Raw genomic sequence first — 19,941 nt, 5'->3', positions numbered from 1 at the left:
TCTATTGCAGTGAGTAAGTATCACGTTTACATATCCATTATAACAAAACTACGTTGCACTTCCATTGCTTCCTGTTGGTTTGCCATCTGGAAGCTAAAGAAGCTGGTAGTAAAGAAAGGATTCAATTCTGCATTTACCAAAGGAGCCGTACAAGTCTCCATTTGCAGCAGGTGATCGCACAACCTGAGCAGGCAGAACCCCACAGCGGAGCTGGGCCCACCCCAGAGGGCAGCTCACCCAGCCCTGAGGGCTTGGCTGTGCTGAGCAGAGGGCAGGAATGGGACCAGCCAGGAGGGACACCCAGAGCCCCATCAGCACCCCCAGTGCCCTGTGGGAGGCACCTCCCACCTGCAGCCCCATCCTGCTGCCCAGTCCCACCTCTGCCAGCCCAGCCTGTTCTGGTGGTGGTTCAGGAGCATCGAGGTTCCAGGCACGTGCGACGCTCAGCTGGAACTCCCAAACCAAACCCAGCCCCAGAGCAGCCCCAAGTGTGGCCTTTGGGCACTCCCACCCCTCTGCACAGCTCAGGGACCCCAGACACCAGCTCAGGAGCAAACTGTGAGTGCCAATGCCTGAGACAAGAGACGGAGCTTTTTATGATCAAATTTATTTAATTAAATTTCATTGCCTGCTTTACCGTGAGTCACACCAGAGACTGCCAAAGGAAACTAAACATTGTACATTCACTACAAGGTTCTCTCAAATTTTCACAACTAGTCCAAATCCATGGAAGTCACAGGGTCCTTTTCCCACCAGCTGCGTTACAACACATTAAACGACGGTGGGACACAAACTCCAGCACCGAGGAGATCTGAGCCCTTGGGTTCCAGGTGTGCAGCCCTGTGGGGAACGTGCACTTCACATCCATGACCTGTGTGTGTGTGTGTGCTGTGTCTCTGTGTGTATTTACCAACGCAACCTCCTGGTGGTACAGGACAAATAACCACTTAACTGCTAACCCAGAAAGGAACAAAACCACATTTCTCTGTGGGACCTGCAGGGTGGGCGGGTGCGATGGCGCAGGTGAGGCACCAGCGCTGGGCAGGCGCGGCAGTGCTGGCACGTGCAGCACCAGGACAAGGGGCATGGCCCACCTGGCCCACCCTGCCAGTGCAGGAACGTTTTGTCACTGAGAGTAACGGAAATCAGATCCCTCCTTTTGTGAGCAAAGCAGGTCCAAAATGGTTCCAATGCACCTGGCTGTGTGTCAGAATAGGAGGATGGGAGTGCATGCAAGGCTTGCCCTGCTGAGGATGCTGGGAGGAAACCAGGCATAAATAGAACTTTATCTAACTAGTGCTTTTAAAATACTTTGTCTCCAATCCAGCAAGCATTTGGATAATATCCCTCTGTTATATGCTGTGAATAGTTCCTTAAACACGCTGAAGACTTTTTCCCTATGGAGTTTGCTACAGTAGGGATTTGTCACCCCAGGGGCTTTTGTGCATCAGCCTCTCACAAACAGCATGGAAACATGTCAGGGCTACGACTGAAACTTTCATCATATCTGAAAGTCTACATCTCCCAAAGTGTATTTTCAACATGAAAAGAGCTAAAATCACAATTATATTCCATTGCTGTATGTGAAATCCAGACCATTTGCATGGCTTCCAAAGGGAAGCTCTGGAAAACAGCCACTGCCCAAGCAGGAGTGTTCCTGGAGAGAAGGGCTGTCCCCCTCCTCACTGCCTGGCCTGAGATACATTGGAAATGCTCTACTGGTACTGTCAGAGTACTTGTCTAAAAAGCAGCTTCTGGAAAATTCCAAGTTGCAATTACTTTATAAATCACAAGCCATTTTTCCTTAATCTTGCCAATTTTAATGAAGAAAAACCATTAGCATTTCAATGTACAAAAGTCCAATAAAACAAGATTTTTGTTTTCTTTTAAATCAGTGAGTGGGTAAAGTTTGGGTTAAACTTATTCAGCAGTAAAAGTCTTCCAATTTCCACTAATAGAAATTTTTTTCTGATTTGACTATAGGATAATGACAATCCAGAAATAAATAGCTATAAATACATTCATTGTTCCTATTCCAAAACTCATCACATAGGGAAGACATAAAACTGAAATTAACTTGTTTGAGTGTTTCTTTACAATGAGAGATGGGTGAGTTAGAGCAGAATGACTCGGACAGGAGAAAAAAAAACAAGTAGGGCAGAAATTGGTCCAGTATTGACATTCATAAACATACCAGTTAGCAAAATTCATCCTTTAAATGACACTACTCAGTTGATTTTTATTTGCTTGGGGTATACATAATGAAAGCAGTTTCCTTGGAATCTTTGCTAGGACAGGTATAGCACCCAGAGACACTGTAACCACCCCTTCCGTCTGCATGTGCGTGTATAGTTATATACAGAGTCATGCACCCACACACACATCCGAGATCCGGCATCGGCATCCGCCCGTCATCAGTCATCATTGGCAGCGCTCGTTCCTCTCACTTCGCCTTGGTTACGCAGCTGTGGAGAGAGAAAACACAAATTCCACATGAGCACCTTCCTCAGACAGAGAGTTCCAAGCAGGCAGGGAAATTATCTCCAGGGAAAGCCAGGGCAGGGTTGTCAGAACACCACCGGGACTGAGCAAGTCACACCAAAGCAATGCTGGCTCCTGAGGGAATCTCAGTTGGAGCTGCCCCCGTCGCTGGGGAGCTCACACGGATCAGTGGGATTTGGCACCATTGGGCTGGGATTCCCAGCAGTGTTACAACAGTCCCTGCGAGGAACAGCAGCACCAAAGTGCTGGGCATAAGCACTAAGAGCCTGTAACTCCTGGAGAACCTGCTCCTGCGGAAATGGTTTAGTGTCTATAAATAATGGGTGGAACTGCATTTCAAGAACTGAAAGTGGTTGGAAGGTGACACTCCACAGGTTCCCTAAGTGATGTGGACCAAGTCCACAGATCACTCTGCTCCTGTGCATGCAGCAAAGCGATGCCGACGTGTCCAGCTGGTGCTCAGAAGGACAGGGGCGCGCGCCAGGGCCCAGTGCCATCGCCGTGGCAGCAGCAGGCCCCACACCTCAGGTGTCTGCACTGGGTAAGCACCAGGCACCAGGGCAGGTGGCCAACACTGCAGGAATTCTGTCCTGGCCTGAGCACCTGCAGCAGTGCCTGTCTGGTGTGCCCTGGGCACCACGGGTCAGTCCCACCTGCTGATCACCACACCAGTATCGAGCAGGAGCAAGGCAACGCCGCACATGTTACATGGATTATTAGAATGATTTCTGCCAGCAATTCCCATCCATCAGAACATTAATCCCTCTTCTCCTTTTCCATCCAGCAGTTGACTTACACAGCTTGCTTTGCCTCAGAACCTACAGAGACCTCCTCTAGACGTCCGCAGCCAAAGTGCCTCGAACGGAACCCTTCTTACGCATCTGAAGTGAAATAAAATGTGAGCTCCACACACAGAACCTGTCGTGCCATGGTTAGTACGAGAGAAGGAACGATCTACAGAGCCAGGACTGCTTCTCCCTGGCCACAGCCAGGACCAGCTACAGCTCAGGGGTTTTGGACAGAGGGTATATAGTATTTCTTTTTGGCAAGATCTGGGAACTGGACAGCAGCTGTAAACAACGCTGCTTGAATTTTTACTGGCCCACGATGCTCCAGCATGGACCCACTGCCCAGGATATCCAGTGTGAGTGTGCCATCTCTACCCTCTCGCAGACGTGAGGGAGGTTGGTCAGAGGGCTTTGGCTGGGCCGGGTGCTTTCCTACTCTGCACTGAAGAGCTGATGTGTGTTTCATGGAGCAGAGGTGCTTCTCATCTCCAGGAGCCAGAGACAGAAACAAGCAAGTGAGAGAGAAAGAAAAACAGTGAGGAAAAGATGGGCTGGGATAAAGAATCTGGAAGAACACTGATGAGGACTCAGGGAGTAACAGAAAAGTAACAAAAGAGAGATCCTGACTATAAAAACTGACTGAAGATGATGCACAGGAGCAACAAAAGAACTGGAATGTGCACAGAATCCAGAGAAAGATCAACTTGAAGCAGAAAGAGGAAAGGGTGTTCATGAGAAGTAGAAGAGCACCAGGAAGCCATGTGGGAAAGAACATGCACTGCCAGCCCTGCTTTGTGCCTGGTTTGGCTTTCAGCCACACAGAAGTGCAGACCTGTCCCTGCCCGACTGCTCTGCAGGGATGGGAGCACGGAGGTATCTGTCACACTGAGCACCTCGACCCTGAGCACTCACTTCTCAGAGGTCCTGGCCATAAAACATACTTTGTGGTGTACTGGGGATGTAATGGCAGTTACTGGTGAGCACAGTGGATGGAGTAGTTGAATACGAAACAATATGACATTATTTGGGAAAAAGCTAGCATTCAGATTATTTGGTACTGATAGTTTTGCCTCTACGATGTTCTCCAATAATGCAGTTCACCACAAACCCCTTGAAATTGCATCATTGTAGGGGTATAGACACCCCTCTTGTAACAGCAGAGAAAACCCTGAAACAGTAGGTCCCCACTCCTCTCACAATTCACAATACACACAGAAATCTGGGTTAGTGTAACATTAACACATTTGAAAAAAAAGGCTTTTTCAACAGCACACAGGTTCCTGATGCCAATATCTTACATAAGAAGCTATTTGCAAAAAACTATTTGCCTTGCTTTGCAAAATGAGAAAATATTAAATAAATACATTTGATATTTAAGAAAGAGGATAAATGTTACACCCACAGACATGTGAACTGGGTTTGGCTTAAGGTAAGAACTAAAAAGCAGCAAATATTTTGAAAAAAAATATTTAAAAGAAGCTACTTACCAGTGACAAATGTGAAACAACTTTCTCTACAAGAAGACAAACATCCACAGTCACAAAAGAACAATTTCCTCGCACACACAGGTGTGTCAGGCTGTGCTGCCTCTCTCCAGCACACCCCTGGTGAGCACCCCTCACTGCCACTGCCCTTGCTCAGGAAACTGGATAAAGTTTTTTTCACTTCAAATGAAGAACTACGGGTGTGCAAAAGGGAACCCTTCTGGCAAAAATCAGTCTAGAGAGGGAAGTGGTTATGCTTCCTCCTTCACAGACACCTGGGAACAGGTGGCTCTAGGAACAGGATCAGGCATAAAGTAGAATTCAAGAAGAAATCCTTCTGATTTGAGAGAACACCTGCCAAAAATACCCAAATGCCCGTGAGAGTGCACAAGGTCTGCATGAGTGAGGGAAGACCAACCTTGTCCAAAGCTTATTCCAGGGCTGCTGATGCAGCCAAACCCTCCAGATTACGGGAGAAGAACGTTTGGTGTTACCATCTCAGCACATCAACCAGTGGCTGCACAGGACCAAAGAAACACTTCTTCCAAACCCAGGAAACATCCCTACACAATACAGCCTGTTCCACAGAGTTCTGAAAGTCCCCAGAGAGCACGAGTGGGGATGGAGGAGCTGCAGCTGGTTTGGTACCAACAGCACAGAGGTGCCGGGCACAGAGCGCAGAACACAATGCAGGGCCCTGCCCACAGCTGGGCTGAACCTCGGGCAACATGGTTAGAGTGTCTGGAATGAGTCAAGCCACACAAAAAGCAAGTTGTAGCTGAAGACACGTTGTGTTTTGGAAGAACCAAGACAGTGGAAGGGCAGAGGCAACCTGACTGGGTTTGGGGCATAAAGCGGTTGCCAAAATGGGATGAAATACAACTGCAAATCCAAAGACTGCAAAGGACCTGCAAATCACCATCAGGATTTTACATGGGAAAGGTTCATGACAAAGGTTATGTTCTGGAAAGACGCTACAGAAGACAGCTTCCTTCCCAGCCTGTTTTGGTGGTCCACCTCTGAAAGGAAAGAGCAGTGACAAATCCCTTCGTCTGAGTTTCCTCCCAGACATCAGCCCACATCGGGATGTAGAGATTTGGTCCTCACAGCCACTAAAGCAGGAAAACTGACACCATCTCAGTTAATTTTAGTGACTTCCTTTTTGGAAGTAAAATTGTGGTTTGCTGTGCTAATTAGGAGTGGAACAGCTGACACGTGACACAAACTTGCTTGAAAACATGTTTGAAGAGAAAAAATGATCAGATCTAGTGACAACTAGAAACACAGCAAGACACGTGATGGAACAGGAAGGTGGCAGCTCTGACTTCTAATCAACAAGCAGCAAAAAGGCCCTGAATGGGACTTTGTGCAATGGGTGTGGTGCCATAAACACAGAGGTGATCAGGGCAGGCATTCTGGGTTTAATGACACCAGAGATATTTACCTTACAAACACTTCCAGCTTGACAGCACAGACTGCAGAAGCCTGAAGCACAGGAGGATCACCAAAGGGACCACAATGTTCATCAGCAATTGCCCAAACACACACACGGGCACAGACACAACACAACTTGTCTCAGTTTCCAAACAGACAAATCTACAGGTAGAAGCACCCACATCTAAGCCTTAAAAAAAGCTTTCTTACCGCTTCCAGCTCCCTCTGGGTTTCATCCTCCATTCTCCTAATGTCCTCCATAGTCAGTTCAATCCACCTGTCGATCCAACAGAACAGCTGGCGATGGAAGTTGGTAAATATCCTTTTTTCTTGCTTTAAAAAGATAAACAAGCATTAGATCATTGGCCTAGGACTTGCCAAAGGCTGGTGAAGTGATTGCACCTGCTCAGTCTGAAGAGTTACAATCTTCAGGCTCATGCTGTTTCACACTGGTACAGGTTCAGCCCCCTCACACCCCTGGATCCAATTAAAATTCACCTCATTTCTCACATGCTTTAGCATGGAAAAAATGAACAAATTTCGCTTTCAAAAAAAAAGTTTCAAGAAAGTTTAGCAATTCACATTACTTGAAAATGATGAAGAAATCCTTTTAAAATCTGTTTTAGCTCCAAGGTGGCAGCTGACAAACCAGAACAAGGACTACCTGAAGACTTTGCTTTTTTCCCCTTAGAGAGTTGTTCTAGTACCACCAGTGAAGCCTCATTTGTAGGAAACCAAGACACAAATGGTTGGACTGGCTGGGAGAATGGACAGGAAACTGCATCGCTGTTTCTGCTCAACCCCCACATTAACACCTCCCCCACCCCACAAGGCAGAAGCACTCACCTTTTGTATAAAGTTTTCAACTTTGTTCTGCAGTCCCCACCACTTGAATTTGATGGTCACCAACTTGTAAGCACACATTTTGGGACACTCCTCATCACTTGCTAGCTCTTTCTATTTGGGGACAATGGGAAAGAAGTTTTAAATTTTTTAAAATTTACTTTAATTATTAAAAATTATAATTCTAATTAGTGTATTAGAATTATAGATAATACAATTTATATTAAACTAATGGAATTTGACTATGTTATAAGAATAATAAAATATAATTCTAAGTATTATTACAGAAAAACTACATTCTAATCAGTAACTAGAGGCTGTTCCTGACAGACTGCCTGTGATTCACCCCAGAGCACAGCATTGGGCTGCTCAGATCTCTGGTGTGGCACACACAGTCCCTTCCCTCCTGGGATGGTGTGCACATGGATTCTGATGGCTGGCAGGGGCAAGGGGTACTGGCAAGCTGTGTGCTGATGTTGGGATGTCACTGGGGTCCGGGGAGGATGTGCTGGGCCACAGGAAATTTTTTCCTGAATTGGAGTTGAGCACAGTTCTGAAGGGACCATGAACTCTGTTTTTCTGCTGATAAAGACTTCATAAGGATTTATGTTCCCAGTACCTTCCAATTTGGCCCCAGAGGTCCTCTCTTCGTCTTAGCTGACTGGAATAATGCAGGATCTTCCTCAGCGTTGTAGTCCTGTAACATAAAACACCCTTATAGTAAGAAAACTCCACCAGATTCAGTATCCCACTGCATTAAACTTCTGCCCACGACTGCCAAAGTGATTCCCTGAGTGCTGTGGAGCAGGATGGGTGTTGCAGAGCTGCCAGGCTGACTCTGGCTCATCCCACCTGCTCACTCCCTGTGTCCCCTGTGGTGCTCCCAACCTGCTTGCACCACAACAGCTCTCCAGGGTTGCTCTAGGCCAGAGCTGCCCTGTGCTGTGCACATTGTGCCATCAGCACTGTCCCACCGGGTCTGTGACCTCTGAGGGGAGGAGAAAGCAAGGATTCAGAAACAAGGTTTATACAGTGTATGAAAAACATCCACCCAAGATTACCACTACACCCATGCAACTCAGAACTGTAACAATTTAAGTTGCTTCAAAGCAGAACAAATGCTTGCTGGATGCTACAGAAAAGGCCAAGAAAGTTTAGCAGAGTTTAAGGTCTCATTTTTAAATACAGTTTCAATGAGGACAAGACCTACAGATCATGGAGAGAAAGAAACACCTCCAAGAGAAGCAGCTCCTGGATGCTGAAGACCATGTGGACCACACCAGTTTTCAGCTCCAGATTCTTCCATCAGCACAGAGGAACAAAGGCTACTTCCAGACTGAAATTCCAAATTCACAGAACAAGGCTACACAAGTTAGCTGTTAATGCTTTCACAGTCATTCTGACATTTACAATCACCTTCTGCAAGCAGACAGAACTGGAAAATCCAGGAGGTCCTCTCAGAGGAATCCAACTTCACTTACAGAAAATCAGCTGTTACACTTTCTTCTCCCCATTTTTCTCTCACTGTTCCCGTTCTTTTAACGTACCTACTTACACTGTGTATTAAAACAGGCTGAAGAAACCTTTTAATAGATTTTTCCAGCCATTCTGTAATTAATATATCTAGAAAGCATTACTAGCTATTCAAACTTCCATATGGAGCGTTCAAACATATACAATCAAAATTTAAGAACTGAACAAATACTTCCTAGAAGAAGCCAAGTGAGTCAAGACATTCCAATCACATTGCTAATCGATGCTTTATGAACTTCCACAAACCAGGAGCTCCCTCTAGTTCTCCCTCTTAACTGAAACAACATGTTTTATTTGAAGAGCCCACATTTGAGCCAGCCAGCATCAGCAGGGGCTGCCACAGTGCTCCCCAACCCAGGGCATAGCCCGAGGAACCGGCACAGCGACACTGAAATTCAGCAACACTTTAACATTTAAAGCCCACTCGAATTACTGTAATTGCAGAAAGACTAACAGACATATTTGTCACCTGAATTTCAGTAAAACCCACTGAGTTATGATTTTACTGCAGTAAAGCACACGATATCCAGCCCTGCCTCAGCTCCTGCTGCAGTGAGCACAGCACTGAGCCGGAGTCACGGGCTGTGTCCAAGACCGGCTCCTCCGGGAGCCCAGCCTGGAGCCAGGGAGCCACACAGCTCACAGGACTTGACACCAGCTGCAGACTTCTCATCTCATGAGTTACTTCCAAATACTGTGGGAGAGGACAGCTGCAACCCACTGGAATCCTCAGGTTCTGCACGTCCTGGAGGTTCAACGTGATGCACTTTTTTTTTTAACAATCCTTGGGTGGAAAAAGAGGCATTTTCTTTACATATAAATCATAGGAAATCTATGCAAATACTAGAGCAGAGTGGTTTTTATAGAAATATATCGAATGTTTTAAATTACTGATCACGATTGCCTTTTAAAAATTTCACTCAACCACTGGATGGAAGACATGGAAAAGGATCAAGCTATAGTAATGGATAAACAATTTTGCTCTAGATAACTAATTGCTGGCACAACTATTGCTGCTGTTTTGGGGCAGTGATGTGCTAAACAGAAATACAGGAATCCACATCTTAATGCCAATTTTGTAAATAAAAACAGGTACTGCATTGAGATAACCCTGAATTTATTTTCACTGTGTGAATACCCTACCAAGGTAAAGCTTACACAATAGTGGTGTGGGGCATGTGGCATTTAAACTCACCTACATGTGCAACCTTGATCTGCCTGGTTGATGTTGTGGGATGATTTGTCTGGATACTCCAGGGACACCCAAGCCCACATGATGCTGTTACCTGCCATCCTACCTCCCACTGCACAGGGACACTGGTAAAAAGCAACTGTGCTCTTGCATTTGGGACCCACATATAAATAACCAGAGCTGGAAACACTGGGGAACAAAATGTTATCTAGGAATAAAATGTAGGAGTGAAAACAAAAGTTCAAAGAAATTAGATGAGTCATGGTAAAGTTTTCTATGCTAGAGACAGAAGCTTTGAATCAAGACCTTTCAGAACTCAGTTAACCCAAATCCTGTTAAGGACAGACAAAACCCTGTATAGACTAAAGCCTAGATGGACAGGAGAGCATTGTAGGAACTCTTCTCCACACACAAACCCTACCAGCACGCAGGCAAGAAGACTGGACAAGAGCCAAAGTACAAATAAACAACAGTTCTTTGCAGAGTTTAAGGAAAATATCTGTGCAGCAAGAGCTTAACTCCTGACAACAGCAAGTCCTTCTTAGGAAGAAAAGCAGGCAGCTGCTGGAGCAAATATTACAGCTCAAACCCCCGAAGCCCTCTGGAAAGCCAGGCAGGCAAACATCAGCATGCAGCAGCATAACAAGATAGAGGAGCTAAGACCATTTCAAAGAAATACACAAATATAATTTCACAGGCAGTTTCTGCTCAAATTCTCAACATAATATGCATGAATGCAACAATCTACTGAAAAGAATTATTTAGAGAGATCATGAACCATATACAATAAATATTACAACAAACCCAGAACCTGGGTGCTTCTTTACAATTCTCATTCTCAGTTTTTAGACCTGCTCAGAGTGGTAACAGTACTCCTGAGAGCTCACAGTTCACTATCAAGAAGTATAAAAAATGAAAACATATGTACAGGAGAGAATGATTTTAAGAAAACTTTTCGAACCTAATATAAAAGTTATACAAGTCTGGTGCCTGATCTGCAAATCCATGAAAAGCACTTCCTGAACACACAGTGGCATCACACTAACTAGGCAGGTGGACACAAATTCCAGCTTTTCAGCTGAATATTGCATTAATGTTTTAAATGTGACAACATACTTACTAATGGTGTTATTGAGCAGAAAACTCACACATGGTCCCTGTGGAAGGAAACACCTACCAGCACTTCCCCTCAATATGATCCACAGCTCTGTGAGTGCTCATTCACAGCACAACAGAAGTTCAAAATCAGGTTTATCCAAGTATGTCATATTTCCAAGTCAGATTCCCAGTCTTATAACTGAAACAGTCACCAGCACTAGTGTGCACCTCACTGACGTGCAGCCCTGTGCTTTGGGTAGGCTTGGCTAAATGGCTTTTAATCAAAAATGTCCTGTAGTCATTCCCATCTCCTGAAGAATCCTGCAGCTACAGCACAGCTATCAGGGAAACCATTCTCTGAAATCACCCTTGAAAGAACGCCAAGGTTCAAATGAGAAATGAAACCAGCCTGGTTATCTCATCACGGATGCACGTGGCGTGCCGCGCTCGGAACGAGAAGTTAAAGGTCTCCAGAAAGGAGGTTGGAAGACACAGAGATTTATAAACACCCAGGACAGGATGAAAAAGCCTTACTTAGGGATAGAAAACAAAAAGAGGAAAGGAAAACACTAGTAAGCTAAAAGCTACATAGATAGGCTGTTCCATGCGATGTGTCATCATATAATGACTCAAAAGTTTCACACTAATAACGTGTAGTTTTTAGGTGCCTATCACATGATAAATTAAGTCTGAAATGGAAGAGATCCACCCATCAAACTCTTTAACTCAAGAATCTTTTAACACTTCCTTGCAGACTACAGAAGAGCATTTCCAGTATATTTCCTCAAACTGTAGAACAAGGGATAGATAGAACACAGAAATCTGAACTCTTAAGGCATGTGTAAATAATCTAATTAGAGCACAAAATTGTAGTTCTACAACTTTCTTTCAAGTAACACAACGAGGATCCACTGTGACCTAGAAGAAGACTTTTAATTTCTTTGTTGTACAAAAATAGCTATAAATCTGATTTCAATTTGTTTTCACTACACTCTCCTTTCCTACAAATTGTTTCCAAAACCACAGCCTCTTCTGATGTTAATTGAGGGTTCACTTTTGCTTACTCTTTAAAAAGTCTTTCTCTCCTGGGAAGTAATTTTTATATACAAATCACATAAAGTGACATGGACTGGATGCTGGAGATGATTAAGAATGGGCAGGGTTAAATTTTTATCTAAAGAAAGTCACAGATGTCAGCCAAATTATTTTTATACATACTTTAATGAGCATGAGTTAGCATATGCATGCCATTACTAGCTTAAAGAAATTTACTATTTTTACATTTATGCCAATTGTGGCTCTGAAACTAAAGTAACTGCTACACCACAGCAGGGCGGAGAAGTTAATTCACTGAACAAAAAGATAAATTTTGAATGTACGAAAACTTTTATCAAAATTGCTAAATCTTAAACGTAGCTCCATTCTTTCAGTCCTACTGTTACCCAAGGTCGTACATTTGAGCTGCTTTTCCAGGCAAACAATGTCTGAGAAGATAAATGTACAACTAAAACTTTCCTTTAGCAACACTGACTATTGCTTTTCCCTGAAAAATGGAGCAGGCCAAAAGACCCAACCAGCCACTTAGAATGATAGTTCCCAAACAAGCATCATAACAAAAAAAAAACCGAAAACCATACAAAGCACGTGATTTCAGATATTACCCCACAGAGTAAATTGGTGATTGCTCGAATATCACTGAACAAAGATAAAGAAATAGCAGGAAAAGAATCTCTAGACAAATAGAACACGGGGAAAACAGGTGATGGTTTCATAGGGGACATTTACTTTCCAAGACCAGCAGCCTTCTCTGAAGGCACAAAGCCAGCATGTCAATCAGGGCAATTTTGTTACTATAATGTAGCTGAACTTCAAAAAAAAAAATTCAAGTTCTATGACCTAAAATTGATAAAGATATATCAGCATAAATGGAAAGTCTCCCTCCTGAAGTCCTGAGAAGATAAAGGCCAGAAAATGCAAATTTTCCTAACAGAAGAGATTCCAAGTGTAGGACCCAGAGAATTCCTGCTGTCTAACCCCAGAAGGGGCAAACAGGTGAATGGCAGGGGTGTGAGTCTGCAGGTAACTCAGAGTTACCAGAGTCTGCTAAGAGTCTGAGCACAAAGCCAGGCTTTGGTTAATGAAATCAGGACTTTGCAAAACTGAGTTTCTGGGAGACGAAATGGAAATGAAAATTTGAATCAGGTGGTGCAAATTAATCCCAAGTATTCCTACACAAGGATGGGCTACACTGTGAGTTTGAATCTGAAAATACCTGCTCAAAATATTTGCTAAAAGTGGTAGAAGTTAACAAAAAGGAAACTGAATGTAGTAACATCAGAAGAGACTTAAGACTTTGGATGAGACCGCTCCGCACTCATAGTTTTGATACTCTGTAGGTCAAATACACAAAACCAAAAAGAGGATAATGTACTAAAAATAGTTCCAAGGCCCTCCTGCAAAGGAGTCCTCTCCCCAGAATGTAGGTTATCCAAGTATTTATTTTCAGAAAATAACAGTGAAACAGTATAAAGAACATCCCCTTGCACAAACTCAAGACAATCAAATTTATTGTGGAAACAGTCTCCATATTAGTGCCTACCATTCCCCTACTGTCCAAAAATTATTACACATGGAACAGTCCAGCTGTTACAATTAAACAAACCAGACAACAGCCCCAACAGATCCAGATGTGCAGAAAGCATCAGCACTAAAACCAAGAAAGTAAGGGAGGCACGTAAATGAGTGATTCCGTTTAAGATACTTTTCAGGTCTCTGTTGGGTGAAATTCATACCACTTTAGCTTATTCACAATCAACACGAACCACCAGTGCAATCAGCTGCAGGCTGCATCTATATCCCAGTAGCAAAGCATTTACTTACTCCTGGTTCTACTTGACTTCTATCTGCAATATCAATATGGACAACTTCAACACTCCTCCATGTGTTGGGATCTAAATTGTGCACCTGCAAAAAGAGAAAAAGGAATGATTCCTGGCACGTTACACAGTGGTGCACCTTGTGCAGTACATATGTGTGCCATGGAGCTTTTCAGAATTACATAAAGGTAGCATTCTCCAAACCTACCCTTTTTTCCTCTGCCTTTCTCAAAGGGAATGATTTCCACAGCTACAGTTTAATTCCCTCACTAACCAAGTTTAAAGCAGCACAAAGCCTTCACTTTTTGTGCATTCAGGAAACCTGGATTTAAAATTAAGCTGTATTCATCTGCCACATTTGTTAGCACTAATGAAATCAAGCTCTAATTAGAGCCATTACCCATTCCCTAATCTGCATGAGCTTTCTGAGCTAGAAAGAAGCCATACAAGTTCCAAGTGCAAATATGCAGGTTTCAATAACCTGACTGATCTCATAGGCTCCTGAATCATAGGGCTGCCTTGCATGTGGACCAGGTGAAGTGTGTGTGGTCTGAGTGTGTGTAAAGGTCTCAGGATGAAATCAGCTCCTCACCTGTAGTCTGTCCAACACACCTAAACTTAGTTACAGGAAGCAGAGCTGCCCAAGGAACACTGCCCTTCTGTGCAGCACAGCCAGTGCCACAGTTCATCCAAGCACTGGAAACAGACTGGCAACTCCGTGGACTGTTTATAAATGTTTGTCACTACAGATTAAAATTATCCTGAAGTGACCTGTGAACCAAATCAACTGTCTGGGGAGGAAAATGAGAACATTGCCAGCTGGGACGATTTACAGAGGCAGCTTCAATATGTAACTACAGACTGTACACAGATCAGCTCCAATGGCCTGGTGAAACCTGTTGTAAAACTTGTTTTCAAATAAACTTGTCAGACTAACTATCACTAGCATGTCTAAGGTAAAAGAACATGGAATAAGAAAAGAACTTACTGAAAAGTTATTTAAATATTTGTGTGATAATCAAGCATTTGCACTGACCTCAACTTAAAAACCAAAAATCTTCTCTTGTCCTTGGATCTCCTTAGGTGAGACAGCTTGACCACCTTGCAAGGACTTCAGTAATGCTTTTCTTGCTTTACTTACTGGTCAGGCATTGACTTTATGCAGTAATTATCCACCATTACCAGGTATAGGATACTTTATCTGTACTAACTGTACAATTGCACTAAGGCCTAGCATCCAAACCCCAACTCACATTCTCTGTTGTCCCCAAATCTGGTTTATGCCAGGTCTCAATTTTTATGAAGAAGTCATCTTTCATGTATTCATTCTGTAAGAATTAAAAGCAAAAAGCATGAGTCTGATTACACCTCTGTGCCTAAAGTTTAAAGAAATGGTATCTACATACAAGCCACTACTAAGCCTTGACTAGCAAACCAACCTATTTAATTTACCAGAGAAACAGCCCCTTTACCTACACACAGAAACAGGTACATGATAATCTTAAGCTGGAGCAGTAAGTATGTTTGAGAAATCCAGCTCCAGCTGTGCACACCAATAGAAATAACCCTGCCTTTTGCTGTCCTGCTTCCTCAACCCTGAAGTTCTTTACCTCTATGTTCAAGTAATTTCCAAATTACTAATACTGCAGTTAGATGTTACTGCACAGCACAGTAATCATCATAAAGGTCCAGTTGTCACTAAACTATACATCTAAAGGCTATCACAGAACCCTGCTGATTCCAGAAGTCAGAAAGCACAGACTTGTGTGCACAGGTATCATGATGAGTCAAGCTCAAGAGTTCAAACTCACTTGTTACTCCTTGTGTTGCATCTACCTGGTAACAATCTAAACCACGTTTGCAAGTGAGCAGATAAAGGAGTTTAACATTTAACTTATAAGTGTCCTTAAACAGGCCACTAAAACATATATACAGGGCATTTAAGTCTTAATGATGTCCCTTCCATGCATCTTAAAAAAGCAAACCCAAACCCTGAGCTATGCTGATCCATTTAGATTCCCAGTTACCACATTTTAACCGAAGCAGAAATTCACTTTACAGCAATGGCATTTCAGACAGGTAGGGACTGATTCCATTTCATTGTTCTTCTTGCATTCAAGAGGGTAAAAGCCTCTAATTTGGTGCAGGTTTCCCCCCCCCCCTTTTTAGCATTATGTCTTACCACGTCAGATATTACGCAGCTGTAATGGTAAAGGCATAAAAGAAGGGTTTCTCTTACAAATTACAGTTTTTTTCTAATTATAGCCATATGCAGACAAATAAAGTAACAGGGAGCTCTATGCCAGGAACCCTAGCAAGGCACATATGACAGGCTGGGGCCAGACAACTGTAGTGATAATAACAGACAAAATATTATCTCAAAAAAACCCAACATGGGACTGATAGGAATTCAAATACTCACTGTCACAACTGGTCGTTGGAAACCCATGCAATGAAAAGGAAAAGAAAACAAAGAATCATATTAGATATGATTGTTTCTGAAAGGTCTCACATATAACTGCTCTGAAGTACAACAGAGTCAGTCTGAACAGCAGCTGTAGGCATCACAGCAGAGCTCAGCAGACTTTGACTTGACGGCCTTAACCTTGGGAGTTCCTTACAGGACACTTCAAACTACTCAACAGAAACACACACAAACTCCTCCCAGCCTAACTACTCTTAGGAATTACAATTACTACGTTAAAACCCAGCAGTCAGCTCTAACAGACTATGAAGATATAGTGATTCTCATACAGGCTTTGCCCTAGCCCTGAAGGGAATCCCCTCCTTGCCCTCATCCCAGGACACTGGATGCCAGGTCTCCACAGGCCCCTGGACCTGAGCAGCTCCAGGAGCAGCTCTCCTTTCCAGAGGAGACCCCCCACACGCCACAGGAACATCTGAAATGCATCTTCCTCTTAATGGCCCCGCTCTTCTAAACCATTTCAGCCCATCCCTTCACTGAACACTGACAGCAAAACACACAAGGGGAGACCTACTTGTTCTACAGTAGGGATACGCATTCCAGGCTTTCTCGTGGAACACCAGGGAGCCTTCTGGAGCGATCAGCCTTACAAAGGTGGGGACTTTACTGGAAAAAACAAACAAGGACAACATTTTAAAAATTCTGCCAGCTGCAATTCCTCATTGGTTTCTTCAACTCCAAAAAGAAAGGCACATTCTACCCAAGCATTTGAAAGGTTATGATGCACATGTAGTAAATACACAGGAACTCCAAAACTCTTCCTGATCACAACATAATAAAGAAAAAAATGGGTAAGGTAATAATAAAGTAAACAAGCATGAGCTATGTGATTCTGATGAAAGGTGTGCTGTCTTTCCTCTTCCAGAGCAGCAAAGACACCTGCTGAGGGAGAGCACTGGGCAGAGCCCTCCCCTCCAGCTCCTGACCTGCAGCCCAAGGGGAGCCCTGCAGAGTCTGCAACTGTGCCTGAACAGGAGACCTGCAGCTCTCCAAGAGCAACTGAATTACCACCCCTGACAATAACTGCCCTTTCTAGCCCAACAGAGTGCCCCTGACAGGGACCAAGAATTGGACACGGAGGGGGGGGAAAAAAGTAACAAAATCTGATACAAGAGAAATTTGGTGTTACCCAGGAGAATGCTCAAGGCTGGTGTCCTTAAAGGAGGCAACTTTAAACAAACTCCAGGTACACATGTGCATAAGGGACAGACAGAGATCAACCTAGGTAAGTGTTCCAGCCTCAGTTTTTCTCCAAGGATGGTGAATAAGTTCCTGCTCTTTTTATTTTAGATCCAAGGAAAAAAAACAACTGATAATTAAGGCAGGAACCTTATGTCCCACTCATCTTCAACTCCTCTCTGTCTAGAGCAAGCAAACACAATTCCTTCAGCTGTCCCACACAAGTAATGCTCCATCACATATATTTAAAATCCACTGTATTTCACATGTTCTCCCACTCACCAGAGCATTAATGCACAATTCAGCAAATTACAGAGTGGCAGAAAAACACAAGCAAGTGTCCTAGAATGGCAAACAATGGAAAGTTGCCCTCACAACAAACTGACTACAATGTGCATCAATGTTTTCCTCACCTCTTTAAATGGTAGATCTTGTGAGTATATTGTCCTTTCTCACCATCCTCTTCATAAGGCTCGTTTTTTAAGACTTGAATGCCTTCCCCACCTCCTGTTTCATTTTTGCTAGCTTCTGCCACAGAATAAAGTTGCCCAACTTGATACTGAAAAGGGAAGAGAATTCAAATGTCAGCACTGAAGTTGGCCAAAACTTTTAACAGATAAAACAATTTAGCTGTTTCCAGTAAAAATGCAGTAGTACAAACGAAATTATCAGGAAAGTAAAATACACCATATAAAAGATATTTAGTAAATTCTGACAACCTTCTGGCAACACATATCTGCAGCTCACAAGCACTAAGTTTATACCCAGGTTGCTTCATAACAATCCAACACTCTGGCACACACTCAAGTTGTTATGCTTCATTTTCCCCATCCTAAGAACAGAGTGTATTTGTTGTGCCTCATTGCATCAAAGAAACAAACATTTTGATTTTACAGATTTTGAAATGACTGATTTCCAGCTCTAAGCCTCCCCAGTTCGTACTTTTAACCAACTAGATGCTGCCCTCCCAGGACCCAGGAAATGCACACTGCAGGACAAGCGCAGGAGTGTGTTCAGACCCCCTGTCATGCCTCTCCTTTAAATGCACCTCAGTGCCATTGGAATTGCTGGCTTCACATCTGAGAGGACAATTCCGACTTTTGGCTTTAGGAAAAGGCTTGGAGTCCCTCAGTGCCCGATCAGCAGGAAAGTGCTGCTACAGGGCACAGTGGCACAGGTGGCAGTGGAGGGCTCAGAACCAGTTCAAGGCTCTGTGCTTCATTTGCCTCCTTGTAAATTCCCTGATCGGAAGGAACAAGGTTCACGCCTGTGTCACTCCCCTCTGGCAGGGACAGCACAGGGGACATTTGGACCCCACACAGCCCCTCCACCCCTGAGCCCAAACAAAGCAGGGAGCACCAGGACGTACCTCTTGCACTGAGCAAGGTAAAACCACTCGGCTGGAAAAGAGCAAATTCAACAAAATGAATCATTAGGCTTCATCTGAGATAACAGACATAAAATGTAACAGAGGTATTCAAGAAAGTGTCAAAAGGAACTAATTCAAGTTTTCTCTTTAGAAATTTCTGTTGACAGGGAGGCTTTGGGTATAATGTGACAAACCCAAGTGAAGTTCAATGCCAAACACGTTACAAAAGGAAAAACAAGGGGTGGAGGATGTTAGAAATTGCAGAAAAGAGCCAGGAAATTTCGGATCTACTTCCAGCTCTGCCATAACTTGTGTCGTGCTTAATTTGTTTAAACTTTTGAACCTTTACTACCGCTGAGGCTACAGTTACTGGACGTCGAAGTAATCTAAAGCCAAAGGGTGGGACGGAGGAGCAAACCAGTTGATGGTTTGCTGGCAGAAGCCCCCACGAGAAAGACCTCCCCAGCGGCGTGGAGCTCCCGGCGCCGGCAGCTCAGGGAGCTGCGAGCAGGGAAGGGCCCTGGCCCCGCTCCAGGACGGTCGCCGCTGCCACCGAATCGCTTTCGAAGGAAAACGGGGAGAAATCCCACGGGACGACGCGCTCGCCGCGGCACCGCCTGGGCACGGCGTGGCCCGAGGGACAGAGGTCCTGGAGACCCCGGAGCGGGGCCACGGCCCCCACTCCGCGCAGGGGCCGCTCGGGCCGCGTGCCCGGGTGCGGACCGGCCGGAGCGGGGCCGTGGCGGCGGCCCCGGCGCACGGGCGGGCGGGCGGAGCGGCCCCGCGGCCCGAGGAGAGCGGCGCGGGCGGGGAAAGCCGGGCGGGGCGGTGGCGGTGAAGGAGCTCCCCTGATGTTCATTAGTGTCCCTCGGTGTCCCCCGGAGCCCCCGCGCTCCCCCCGCCGCCCCCACTCACAACTCCTTGATCAGCACCATCTTCCCGTCGCTCCGCGCACGCGCCGCTCCCGGGCCAGGCCCCGCCCCGGCCCGCGCGGCCAATCGCGCCCGCGCCTCGCCCTCGGGGCGCGCGCGTGCGCCGGCCGCCGCCAATCCGAGGGCGCGCAGCTCCCGCGAGCGCACACCTCACCCGTAAGCGGCCAATCAGAGCGCGTCGCCGGACCGGCCCCGCCCCCGCCCCGCGCGCCTTCGTCGGCCGGTG

General features: G+C 45.0%; 1 protein-coding gene across 2 annotated transcripts; it reads right to left on the bottom strand.

Moving 5' to 3' along the window:
* Positions 1 to 1,797: 1,797 nt before the first annotated feature.
* Positions 1,798 to 19,803, bottom strand: PITPNB (phosphatidylinositol transfer protein beta). 2 transcript variants are annotated; one of them, XM_027689709.1, is made up of 12 exons: positions 19,699 to 19,783; positions 18,784 to 18,814; positions 17,828 to 17,973; positions 16,750 to 16,841; positions 16,173 to 16,180; positions 15,004 to 15,078; positions 13,755 to 13,838; positions 7,671 to 7,748; positions 7,055 to 7,165; positions 6,419 to 6,541; positions 3,299 to 3,383; positions 1,798 to 2,465 (listed from the first exon to the last, which is right to left on the bottom strand). In XM_027689709.1, the coding sequence occupies exons 1-11, from the start codon at positions 19,716 to 19,718 to the stop codon at positions 3,336 to 3,338; spliced, it is 816 nt and encodes a 271-aa protein (XP_027545510.1). In that variant the 5' UTR covers positions 19,719 to 19,783; the 3' UTR covers positions 1,798 to 2,465; positions 3,299 to 3,335. The 2 variants fall into 2 exon arrangements, with proteins under 2 accessions (XP_027545510.1, XP_027545511.1); XM_027689710.1 differs by lacking the exon at positions 3,299 to 3,383 and having other exon boundaries at positions 19,699 to 19,803.
* Positions 19,804 to 19,941: the final 138 nt, after the last annotated feature.

Source organism: Neopelma chrysocephalum, unplaced genomic scaffold, assembly GCF_003984885.1.
Source record: "Neopelma chrysocephalum unplaced genomic scaffold, ASM398488v2 Primary Assembly neopelma1_77, whole genome shotgun sequence".
Taxonomy (NCBI): Eukaryota; Metazoa; Chordata; class Aves; order Passeriformes; family Pipridae; genus Neopelma; species Neopelma chrysocephalum.
Note: the sequence above shows the minus strand (reverse complement) of the source record. Positions and strands in the feature narration are given on the sequence as shown.

Excerpts from the sequence above, each read along its gene's own strand:
- PITPNB (XM_027689710.1), bottom strand. The coding sequence starts at position 19,718 with ATGGTGCTGATCAAGGAGTT. Across the intron at positions 18,815-19,698 it reads ATGGTGCTGATCAAGGAGTT|CCGAGTGGTTTTACCTTGCT; the intron begins GTGAGTGGGGGC and ends GCTCTTTTCCAG. Across the intron at positions 17,974-18,783 it reads TACCTTGCTCAGTGCAAGAG|TATCAAGTTGGGCAACTTTA; the intron begins GTACGTCCTGGT and ends TTCCCTTTTCAG.